Here is a 12,843-nt window from a genome sequence, read left to right on the forward strand (position 1 = left end):
ACAGGGCTGCAGAAAAAGAACTCTGAATTCACGCCTGTCTGTGTTTTCTGAAATAGCTTTCCTTTGTGTTTAAGTCCCTTTTTGAAAATCCATTCCCTATTGTCATCCAGTCCTTTATGCTTTCTTTTCTTGATTCATGTACCATTGCCTATCGTTGAACTTGCTTCTTGAATAATGTTCTTGTTTCAGCAAAGAGCTAATTAACATCAGCTAATTCTGTCCTGATCATTAATACATATAAGAGTTTTATTCTGTTATCTTCGTCAGTAGATGTCCACTGTCCCTGAAGAACAACTTAATTCTTGTAGGATGTCTGCATGTGGAATGGCAAATTACAGTTTTTGTCCTTTTTCAGCTGGCAAGTGTAATGACTAAGTGGATTTATTTTTTTTCATTTGTGCAAGAGCTAACCTTCAAAACAGGCCATTGTGCAGGTACCACACATGCCTGGAAAGAGGAGGATCATAGGTGGGTGATCAGCAGAAAAAGCACTGACTTCTTTCTTAAAGAATAACTTCCTCATCTCTTGGCCTGAGAAATAGGACCAACTCATGCAATTCAACTATGGGGTGTTTTTTTTTCCCTCCAGTTTTTTCAAAATCTTTTCCTCCCCTTTCTCTTCAGACTGGCTACTAACCCCAATTTATCATCATGATGTATGGCATCATTAATACTCCTTGAAAGCAAGATGCATAATGCTGCAGTGTTGGCACTGAGCAAACTTCTGCAGCCTGACTGTCTTGATGCCCTTTTAAGTCTCTCTTGTACTTACAGAATGAAACTAGACTCATAATAACTTTAGCTATCATGCTGTTTGCAGCGGCAAGTGACCTATTATGCTGTTCCCTTTCCTTCCCCCCCCCCCTTCCTCTTCTCTGTGCTAACACACTGTAGCTGCAAAATGAGCAAGACAGGGCTTCTAGTTCATGCTCTAGCAGTAAGCTATTAAGAACAGAGGTCCCTATAGGGGTAGAATGACCTCTTTTATAAGCAAGGACAAGGGTTTGTTTTGTGGGGGAGAGAAATTTCTTGTGCTCTCTTTAGTAATCAGTTTGCCCTGTCTGTTGCATGCTTTTTATTGGGAGCTTTCTAACTTTTTTTTTGTTTTTTTAATTGATACCATAGAGGGAATAATTTAAACTAAACTATTTCTACTGTCACAGGGTTTCTTATTCCTTGTTTCAAAATACTCCTTGTATAAAAATACTTTGGTTATCAATAGTCACAAAAGTGAACAAAAGAAATAATATTTGATAGAAACCATAATACTGCTAAACCCTACAACAGCCACAGGTAGTAAACTTCTTTTGTAAATGCCTTAGTGGTGAAGCATGTCCTGCAAATCAGCAGTCCTGTTATGTAATGAATTTGAATAAATAATAAAATTAAATAGACCCAAGTGGACTAAACAATTTCATCAGTTTGATCTTTCAGACGTATTACTTTTCAAAAGGAAAACCTTGAGTAAATTGGTTTGCAGTTTCCACTTTCATAACCGCAGAAGATAAAAATGAAAAGCCACTGTTAGTCATATGGCTATTAGATTCTTCTATCAGACTTCACATCTAAATATAAAGCAGATGGTAGAGTACCCTTACATTAAAGTTAGCTTGCTATTACTAAAGAATAGATACCTAGCTGGGCCATAACTCTTCAGTGTGTGGTTGTTATGTCAAAATCTCTAGAGTAGCCCTAAAAATTAAAGCAAAAGGTGAAGGGAGAAGTGTGTGCATGTGTTTTGTTGTTGGGGAGAGGGAGAATTTTTGTTGATGTTGTGCAAAACCAGAATATTGTTATTGTAACTTAAAAGAAATTACAAAAAGTTCTTATTCAGCATGCTTGTTATTTTTTTACTGTGGTCCAGCTCTGACTTTGTAAGTTACATAAAATAACAAAATCTGAATGCGTTGTAGGAGAAAAAAGGTATAAAATATAAAATTTAAAATGTATATTAGCATGTTTTCATTGAAATAGAATCAATCTGTTTCTTGAGCTCTTTTGCATCAAAGTTTATTTAAGCTCTGATTACGATTTATAAGTGAGATAGATAAGTGGAAAGATAATCTAACCAAAATGCAAGGGGGATTTCATACTTTTGAAAAAGCAATTGACAGCAGAGTTGAGGGGTCTAAGGCGTGATTAATCTCTCTGCTTTGGAGTTTGGAAATTTAGCCCTAGCTTTTTACATTAGTTTGCAAGATCAGGAATTTGTTTATAAGTACCTGTATCATGTCTGTAGAAAACAATCCTTTAAACCAAGTTCCTGTTACGGCTTCATCTGGTTTAAGAATTTCATACCATGGATATATACTACTCTACAGTAGGAGTATAAATACATCATCTTTTGTGTGTGCGAACATTCACTTAAATGAAGCATCCTGTTAAGGAGAGAAAAAAATACCTTGAATTTTGTTACTAAGTGTAGACAACACTGCCAAACAGAATCTTTGAAAGGGATACTGTCGAGTGTTCTACATTTAATGGTTGGACTTGATGATAACAGTTGGAGCTGATGATTTTAACGTTTTTTTTCTAGTCTAAATCATTCTATTATTTTAAAATAATATGTTATCCTACAAAGGTGGAATAATCTGAGTCGGTGTAACTTGGTCTGCGTGTCACTTCATATTAGTTTCCAAATACATTTGTTCTTAAAAATATGTAGACCATGAAAGTTAGTGTGTTCATTTCCTAAGTACTCTAATATATGTGTCATCCTGTGGGTGGTAGAAACCACAACTGCTCTAAAGACCTGTACTGAACTAAGCACTTGAAAAACATTGCATAGTTTTGCATGCTATGAAAACTGCAGACTGAAACCCAGAAGTAGTAGAAAAAATCCTGCAATGAGAGGCATCCAGGTGTGCTGAGAGTGCTGGCTGATGTCATTATGAGGCTGTTCTCTCTCATCATTAAAAGGGCATGACAATCAGGGGAGATATTGGATGACTGAAAGAAGAGAAATGTCACCCTTCCCTTCAGGAAAAGCAAGAAGGGGGAATCTAGGGAGCCACAGTGTTGTTGAACCTCCTTTTCTATTGGCCAAACCTGCCTGGAAGCCACTTCTAGGTACCTGAAGGTACCTAGAGGGTACTGAGGGGATGTTTGGGAACAGCTAGCATAGATTTATCAATTGAAAATCATGTGATTGGCATGAGTGACTTTTCTGATGAGATGTCTGTCTTTGTGAAGGAGAGGAAAGCTGTGAAGCTTTGGTATTTTAAGGTGGTTTGGGGTTTTTTTTGGAGGGGAGGGAGAAGGGAGTTGTTTGGGAGGGGATTGTTTTGTTTTCAGGGATTGAGGAGAAGGGTTGTTTTGTTTGTTTAGGGTGTTCTGTTTTGTGTCTGTTTATTTACTTTTGAATGTAGGTAGGTCTTCAGCATAGTCTTACATAATGTTTTTAGGTTGGCAAGAGATGGACCGGGTAACTGGATGATAAGGTGGCTGAATTGGCTGTAATGTTAGGCTCACAGGGTGATCATCCATGGTATTACAGTCTAGTTAGCGGTTACTAAGAGTATTTTCGTGGGGATAGATACCAGGGCCAGTATTTAATGTTTTTATTAACTGTGTACAGTGAGATAGAGTGCATTTTGAGCAATTTCAGAGGTGGTACTAAATTGGGGGAATAGTTGACTGGCTGGAGGGTAGGGCTAATGTTGCAAGGGACCTCAATCAATGTGGAGAAATGGCCTGACAGTTCATGAAGTTCAACAAACACAAACGAAATGTCCTTAATCTGGGACCAGATAACACCAGATAACATGCAATATGGATGTAGAGAGGTGACTGGCTGGAAGTTTTGTAGACTTCGGAGTTCCTCTGGACAAGCTGATGAACATGAATCAGCACTGAAACCTCTTTGCAATTATCAGCTGCATCCTAGATGATATTAGCAAGAGTGCAGCTACAGGTGCAGGAGAATGGCTAGTGCCTTGTATTTGGCAATTGCAAGACCTCACAGAGAGAGTGCTCTGTCCAATTTTGGGCACCCCAGGTCCAGGCTTACTGATGTAGTGGAGCAGTTCAACAGAGGGCCACTGAAATGATTATGAGGTTGTAGCAGGTGACATGAGAAATGGATTTGTTGATCTTTTGAAGAGAAGGCTACGAGGAGATCTTACTGCTGCCTGTGACTGCTTAATGTGAGAGTATAGAGAAGGCAGAGCTGGGCTGTCTTGTAGGCAGACAGGTCTTGCCAGGGATAGAATGAGAGGTAACAGGACAAGTCAGAACACAGGAAATTGCAATTAGGTACAAGGAAAAATATTTTACCCTGAGGGTGGTCAGATACTGGAACAGATTACCCAAAGTGACTGTGGTATTTGTGTTCTAGGAAATATTCAAAACACAACTGAACAAGGGCCTGAGGAATCACATCTAATTGGACCTGATCTGAGCAGGAGATTGGATTAGATGATCTCCAGAGTTCCCTTGCAACCCAGGCGATTCTGTGATCTCATGTAAAGAAATGTCCACTGTATGTACAGAATTGTCTTTACCTTTTGGCTTTCCTAATGACCACATGAAATGGAATTTGTTCAGGCCTTTAAATTTAGTCATTGTGTGTAGCAGGTCTTTATGCAATATTAATCAACACTTCAAAGCAATTTATGCTACTAAAGAGATATTTAAAAACTATTGGTTATCACTCTAATAGTGAAAATTCAGAGAAATATTTTTCTGTCCTCATTTTGAAGTGCACTAGTGTTGAATAGATTTCTGGGCCACTCAACCAGCCATTGCTTCCTCCTTCATTGTGAAAGGTTGGTTAAGCCAATCCTCCTTTTGCTACGCTTTCTGTTTTAACAGGAGTTTTGAAGACCTAGTAGTTCTCCAGTTGTTGCATCCAGTAGGTTATCCAACATTTGTTCAGCTATTTGTGGCAAGCGTTAAGAAAAAACGAGTGTTCAGTCATCCTTTACTTCCTTAAGGACTGTCCAGAAGGATAAAAGCAAAGGAGATCTTTTGAAAAGAGGAAGTATGTTTGGGCATAATAAAAGTCCTCTAGAAAGTCAGTCTGACATCCTTTTCTAGAGCTTTGTCCCTCAAAGTAAAAATGAGATTGTGATGGGGCCAGTTTGTATGTACCATGTCATGAGCAGGGCTGCAGTACTTCATTTGTCTGTATGCTATATTGCTGAATTATAAGCTGACCCACACTTTCCAAAGTACAGAGTATAGCCTGGCATCTTGACTCCTTCACCAGCTCTGCACCTAGACCTGTCTTTTTCCTTCAGTCTGCTTGTTTTGTCACCTGCCTGAAGTTTCTAATTGTGACAGTCAGGTGTGAGTTACTTTCTGAGACTGGGACAGGGTGCATTTGTACGGGATTGTGCATAACTCCATTCTCTGTCCTCTAGAAGCCGTGTGTATACAGTTTAAGTAGGAAATTCTTGGTAAACTGAAAACTAATCCTTCAAAACCTCCCCTGTTAGTACCAGTGAGCTGCTCCCAGTTTGATTTACTCTTTCAGGCAGTCCCCGCAATGGAATCTTTCTGTAGTGATCCACGTGGTTGAACAGTCTGTCTTAAGAGGAGGCCTGGACTCTTACATGGTGAATCAATGCTTGCAGAGTACTTCAAAAGTGTAGGAGGAGTTTGATTCCTCCAAATCTCAATTTCTATTTAAACTTGATTATATTCAGGTTGATACAGTGTGTACACATTTTCACAATTTCTCGTTTAAGGCACTCATTCAGTAAAGTAATTTAGCACATGCACTGCATGAAGTATGAAAACAGTGCCTGTAAAATCCATGCTGAATAACTAATGAGAAACTCAAATAATTGAATAGAAAATAAATTTAGGTAGGGTAAGCTAATTCTGAGCAATAAGCGCATTTACAATGAATTTCATTTCTTCAAGCCTTTCCATCTTTGGATCTGATTTTTTTTTAATGTATTTTTTTGATTCTAAGGTTATGATCAGGAGTGGCAGGGTCAGGTTGGTTGTCCTTCAGTCTGCGAGCAGATTTTGACAAGCATTTAAAGTCAGGCTTCCCCTTAAATGGTCTTTAAGATTTCTGTGGTGCAGTGGGAGAGGTATTTCTGTGGTCTCTACAGCACTGCAGTCTGCTGTAAGAATTCACCATTGGAGAAGGACTAGCAAGGAGGTCAGGTGGTTATTGATAAGCATATGTGGGCTACTGAGAAGGTCAGAACTGCGGGCCTCCCACTGAGGCAGCCTGCAGAGAGTTGTGCTGCTGGAGAAGCCACTCCTGTTCGCATTAGAAACTCACAGGAAAGAGAAGAATGAGAAGGGAAGGAAAAAAAGGGGGATTTTGAGATTGAATTTCATTTGTACGAAGGTATGACAGGTTAACAAACAGAATTTCAAAGGATTAGTGTTTGATATTTTACATCTTCAGATGCTTTTGTGGATTGAAGTAAATTCATTTTTCAGGTGGAGTAGATTTCCCTTCAATTTAAAAGATGTTTGCTACTGCTGAAGACAGTGTTTACAATAGTGGCTTGATGACAAAGTGAAATAAATAGCACTAGAATTTTTTTATTAAAGAAATGAATCATTTCGAGTGATCTCTAAAGCAGAAATGAACGTATCTTGTAAAATGATAACTGTAGGATTTCTTGTCTTATTTATGACAAGGATTGTTTAGACTACCCCACAAAAAGTTAAAACCCATGTCATAATCTTCAATAAGTATTCATTATATTGAGACATTGGAGAAGGAATAACTTCAGAACCTCTTTCATGTACAAGAACCCATTCTTTTCCCAACATTTTTCATTCTCAGTCATCTCCAATTACAGCAGAGCAGAGATCAGAAGCCAGCAGTTGAGGCAGCAGTCTTTTGTGCTGGGTAGTGATGGCTGAGTGAGAAATAAACTACGAGCTGTGACCAAAGGCAGGCTTGTAATTACTTGAATATAATGATAATTGGCCTTAATAGTGTAACAAATGCTCTGAATTTGCACATCCAAACTCTGCAGTTTGGATCAATTTTCTCATTTACAAAATCAGCTTGCTTTTATTAGCACCAGAATTACCCAGTAACAGAATGGTGAATGATCGAGTGACATTCATTGCAAGAGAAAGAAAAAAAAACACAGTGGATTTAAAAAGGTTACTATATAGGGCTGGAGTTTGGAGAGGAAAAGGGTTGAGTAAAAGTAGGAAGTATTGATTCACTTTATTAATCCTGTTAGAGAGGTCTGTTGTTTTCTCCTCGTACCTGGTGTAAGTTTAGTCTTCTAAACTCAGGATGCAAAGGGTTAGAATGAACAGCCTAATAGTTAACAGCAAACATCTGTGATGTACAGTTGTATACAAAGTTAATTTACTTCACTTGTAAATACTCAGTGCTGACAGCAATATTCAGTCTTCGCAGGTAACATTTTGCCAGGCTGAAACTGGGACATGAACTTTTGACTAAAATACAGGTGTCCACCCCCCCCATATTAAGACTACATCCTTGGCTCAGCATGAATTATTCCCATTGCTTGTTGTTCAACACCCTGATCGGAGAGCAGATGAGATGGTTATTCCTGTTGTTGCCGATTTACTATTACAGCTGCTTCCTCTTGTGATTTTAATTTGAAGTTTCAGCCCACCAGGGGGCTAATGGTCCCCACCTATGCAGCTTTAAAAGCCCACTGTTGTTTTCCACAGGAATGTTATTCCATTCGTAGCTAGTGATTTATTCTCTCTCTTCCCCCCCCCCCCCCAGTGTTCATATGGTAACTGTGAGGCACTATTCCATTAGCCATTGGGGGGGGGGCATGGGGATGGACAACAAAAACAAAACAAGCAAAAAAAAACACAAACCACCACAACGAAAAAACACCACCACCACCAGAAAAAAGCAACTAGTTAGGTTGAAAGCTTAGAAGTAGAAATTACTCTGCTTCACTAAGAAATTCAGCAGTGAGACATTCTTGAGATTCATTATATTTCTCTTATTTTTAAAATGTGGCATACATAATTCATTACTTTTTTTTTTTGTTTGTATCTTAGGAAAATGTAGGACAAGCAGCAAACCCTAGCACATGTGTCATGGTGTAATACTGCCTGTGGTGAGGTGAATTCCAAAAATGTGCGCAACTACAGTGTAATACAAAGTTGATTGTATGCTGCTAGCAGATTCTGCATGCCTGATCAGGCACGGAGGAGCTCAGTTTGAGTGTGACTACAAGGTTGTGACTGCAAGGTGGATAACCAGAGAACTTCAAGAACTTCCACCATCTTTCTCATAAGAATAGAATTGTACATCTCTCTCACTAACTTATTCTTGAAGTAAAACCTAAGAAGTCATTAATTTCTTGGTTTACCTTTAATTTTGAAGTATTCTTAGTATTGTTACTATTCTACATAATAAATTACCTTGAAAATCTTTCTGAACAAGTAATTTTGGTGCTCAGCATAGCCTGCTGTCGGCCTTTATATAGTCTGAGTTTGAGAGGCAGTCTTGAGTTTACATTTTTGTAAAACTTCCATTTTCTAGGTTTATTACTTTTTATGTGATTAGAGTCTGTGTACATTTGTTTTCCTCATTCTAACTATTTGTAATGTAAACAGGTGCATTTTGTGATAAACTTTCTGCTGGTCCAAGCAGTGCCTTGATGAAGTATGCATCTTCTAGTGTTTGGATGTTTTCTTTACTGTTTCATCATTGGTGTTACAATTTTAACTCTTCACTGAGTTAATGGTGTCTCATCTCACTGGGAATCAGAGGAGTCTTCCACCCACCCTGCTTTTCATGGCTTTTTTCTTGCTTTGGGGCAGTGAGGAAGGGGGGGATGGATTGCATTGCAGGAAGGATGGAAGCTCAACTGACTTACAGAAGTGACTGCATGGAACCTTGCTGCCTTCAACTGTTATTAAAGGGTGGTGCAATCTTTCCCCTCTTTGAGCAGTAGGATATTATTACCAAATATCAGTGTTCAAGGTCACTATTTACAGTATAAATCAAATATACTACTTCCTAAGGCCCTCATGATGGAAAATGAAGTATTAACTGCCAGGAAACAGTTTTTCCACACTATAACAGCCATGCAGTGGTCACAAACATTTTCAATACAACCTTAATATTGCATTGCTAATTGTATAATTTAAAGAATACAAGGTGGGTTTTCTTTCAATGGTTATTACAGGAAGAATGTTAATCACTGTGCTTTAGAGCTACTTTTGCTTATTAGAAGCTTACCACTCAGTAAGTTAACTGTTAGTAACAACCATTAATGCAAACTGTTTCTTGGTTAATGTCACTTGTAGTATTTAGTAGATTAGCCTCAATAGAGCAAAGTACTGAACTTGACTGACTTGCTGTAGAGGCAGCACAGAATTAGTTATTGGCTGTGAATGTTAATCATTCTGCAGCAATGATAATTTACAGCATTGTTGTAGCACTCTTGTGCTCATAAAATGAACTTAATAACCCACTGCTACCCATGGGATAAGCCTTCCTTCTCCTTCCCTCCCCTTTGCAATTGAATACCCAGTCTGGCTGCATAATAGCCTTGTGAAATACTGCATTAAAAAGAGTGAGCAGCTGTATGATAAAATAAACAGCTCTAAACCAGATTTGTTAATTATCTCTTTCTTTTATTCACAGAGGGTGTTTGTGAGATATGGCTGACCAGTGAAGACACAGGGGCTTATGGCAGAGACATTGGCACAGACCTCCCTACGCTTCTGTGGAAGCTGGTTGAAGCTATTCCTGAGGGAGCTATGCTGAGGCTTGGCATGACGAACCCTCCCTATATTTTAGAGCATCTGGAGGTAAGAAAGAAAAGATAATCATTTATGGGCTTCAAGTAAATTTATAGAGTTAGACTAGTAGTGTTAAGCAGTTTTCCTGACACCACAACTTACTAAGATATTAAAATAATTTTGAAATAATAATATTACTGGGGTTTCTGACCAGTGGAACTTTATTATAGTGATGTTGCATTTATATGTCTAGTGTTTTCAAGAACTAAAGGAAACATCATTAGTAGGTGATGAGCAATGGGGTTAAATTTGTCTTCCTGCTATACCTCAGTCAAGTATTTCCAAAAAACACTGTGTGCTAGTCTCACTCAGTGACATATTCATTATCCTGTGTCAGATGGTATTGTGAAAGTCTGTAGATCTTCCATGATAGGAAATGGAAATTCTAAGTGTGTATCTGTGATTTAAACAAAAAGTAACAAAGTAGTTCAATGAGATTAGAAGCACAAAAGTGTGCAACAGTGGATTTGAAACGATATTGTGTGTATGAAGAGCAGGAAGTGAGAGCTTTGTCTCAAAGATAGGTTTGTCTGGATTCTGTCACCAAATTAATTTAGTGAAATTCATAGGAACTGTTTATAGAAGGAGCAGGGAAGGATATAGCTTAAGGTAAATTTTGTAACCATGCGCATCAGCAATATTCAGAACAATAGCTGGCATCTGTGCTGATTTTCCAAAGATATTATAGAATTAATAAGCGCACTTACGTTTTCTTGAGATGTCAAGGACAGTATTTTCTCACCAGAGAGGCATAATTGTACCTTTCCCTATTGAAGTGCACAGGCTAGAGGAATCTCATCTTGATAGGAGTAAGCAGTTTGTTCACTTCACCAGCTAAAGAATACAAGCTGCAGAAGATTGCAGGAAATCTCCTGGGTTGCTAATTTATTCTTTGTTTTAACATACCCTTCACTATGATAGAGTTTTAACAACACACTGAACAGAAATCTTTAGGAAGTGGTTTTGTTGTGGTTTTTAGAGATTTGCATTCTGTCTCAAGCTCTGATATCTGTTGCAAGTTTCGTTATTTGAACGTTTTTCAGCCTCTTGTACAAAAGCGAATCAAGCTTTTAGCAATTTTCACAGTTAGTGTCTTTGCTTTCATTTCTAACTCTCATTATTAAAAGTGTTTTGGCATAGACTGCCTTTTTTGTCACTGCTGCTCATCTTATGAGTACTATCAGAAGCTTTTTTTTCTGCCTCCCCCTCCCCCAGCACTCTTTTAAAAAAAAAAAAAATCAGCTGCTGGAAATAAGCAGCTATTCTACCCAACTAAAGGACACTGCAGTAGTCGTAATTTTATATCATCTAAGGAAGGTGGAAAGTATATTGGTTTCTTTCAATCGGTAACCATCTTAGTGAGTGAGCATGCCACAAATCTGTAAAAGTTTTGATTTATGATCTCTAATCTTCCCATATCTAAATTTTCCAGAAAGTGCTCTGGGTCAGACTCTCTTTGACCTGACTCATATTCAGGAAAAGTATTCTAATCTCTTTAAAAATGGACCTTTAAGTGTGATGGCAGAGGAATTCATGAAAGCCTATTGAAAATGCATTGAACGTCGCTGTGCAGAACATGCATTATGTGTACACCAGCTTTCTTGTACAATAGCAACATCTGCTGTTGCTTGGCTTCTGCAGTGTTTCATACAATTTTCAGTTTATATGATGTTTTCTAAAGATCATTTAATCAAATTTCTGTGTTTCATGTATGACCAAGAATTTCTGAGCTTGTAATTTGGTGAAATAATTTTGACAATTTGTCAAGCTAAATTTGTAAAAACTTAACCTTCTTCATTTTTGTCTAGTCCTCTGTTCCAAGCTTACCAGACTTGTATCTGAAAGATAGCAAGGGGATGTAAGCAGTCTCCTGTATACATTTTCACCAGACAAAATAAACATTTTATGGGGAATGTGCTTTTAACTTTTGGGCTGAGGAAAGGGTAAAACTATGACTTGTTTAAAAAGTAACAAAATAAATGAGGAATTGATAAACCTTCATGTCAGTTGATAAGGATAAAATCCAGATGTAGTTATCTCCTAAGAAAGGTATTAATCTGTTATTAGTTGCAAACATCTTTGTTTAAAAACGTGCTGCATTTCATCAATTTATTTTGTTTAGAAGACATGTTGCTAACTAGGATGTTGTTTGACTTTCTGCAAAAAGATTTTGCATGGGAAAATGTACTAATCATGTGTTAGTTATATCCAATGAAAAGGAAGAAACTGTTCCAATAATGTATCTTTTTTGAAAATCTGATATTTTCAGCATTGGATTATGATCAGAGATCTGTTTAAGCTGTCTGCAATGTTTCCTTTGTACTGTATGCTCAGGTGTTTGGCTGGGCTTTGGCCCTGTGAATCTTTTCGCTCATTAATATAGTGCCTACTCTCACAAGTTCCCAGGAAATAACAATGGAGGCACAGAAAATGCCGCATATCAGAACGAGGTATCTGAGAATCAGTCTCTTAGTATCCACTTGCTAAGAACACTGCTGTTCTCCTCATGCTGGAGGCCAGCACAAGGGGAGGAGGAGAAAGAAGAAGAAAGCTCCCTTGGGTTGGGAAGCTAGTCACAGGGATGGGACTAGAGGAGAGGAGGGGCCAAAGGAAAGGTGTGGGTGCTGTAGCTGGCCTTGAGGCTCTCATGCTGGACAGCTTGGTAGATTTGGGGGCCTGGGCCAGTGGTTGTTCAAACTCAGGTTTATTATAGGTAGGGAGTCAGTTTAAGTTTTCATATGATTTAAAATATTGAGTTTAAAATACTGAGTATACCCAGTGCCTTCAGGTACTACTGTGGGGTAAATGCTGTTCTGTCCTTAAAGATGTTTATCATTTCAGGGGAGGCTGTTAATCTCATTAAAATCATAATTATGCTCATGTGGCATGGTCTGACAATTCAATCCTGTTAGGATTTTATTCAGTAAATATGGGGGTAATAGTGCCTTACGTACTTACAGATGTATGTAGCATGAACAGTTTTGGGGTGAGAAGCAACCATGTGTTTTCAAACGGTAAATTCTGCATTCAGTTGGGCCTTCTTATTTGCAAAGAAGGAAATATTTGGAACCTTGCAGTGTTTTATCGCCATGCAAAAGATTGAACGCTTTG

General features: G+C 38.2%; 1 protein-coding gene across 3 annotated transcripts in view; it reads left to right on the forward strand.

The window, feature by feature from the left end:
• Positions 1 to 12,843, forward strand: part of CDKAL1 (CDK5 regulatory subunit associated protein 1 like 1) — a 392,748-nt gene that overhangs the window by 226,310 nt on the left and 153,595 nt on the right. For all 3 annotated transcript variants that reach the window (XM_062618034.1, XM_062618036.1, XM_062618035.1), the window contains exon 9: positions 9,575 to 9,741. In XM_062618034.1, coding sequence (XP_062474018.1) covers positions 9,575 to 9,741 — 167 coding nt within the window. The remainder of the gene's footprint in view (positions 1 to 9,574; positions 9,742 to 12,843) is intronic.

Source organism: Pezoporus occidentalis, unplaced genomic scaffold, assembly GCF_034315485.1.
Source record: "Pezoporus occidentalis ecotype Australia unplaced genomic scaffold, CSIRO_AGI_Poc_V1 ctg2, whole genome shotgun sequence".
Taxonomy (NCBI): Eukaryota; Metazoa; Chordata; class Aves; order Psittaciformes; family Psittacidae; genus Pezoporus; species Pezoporus occidentalis.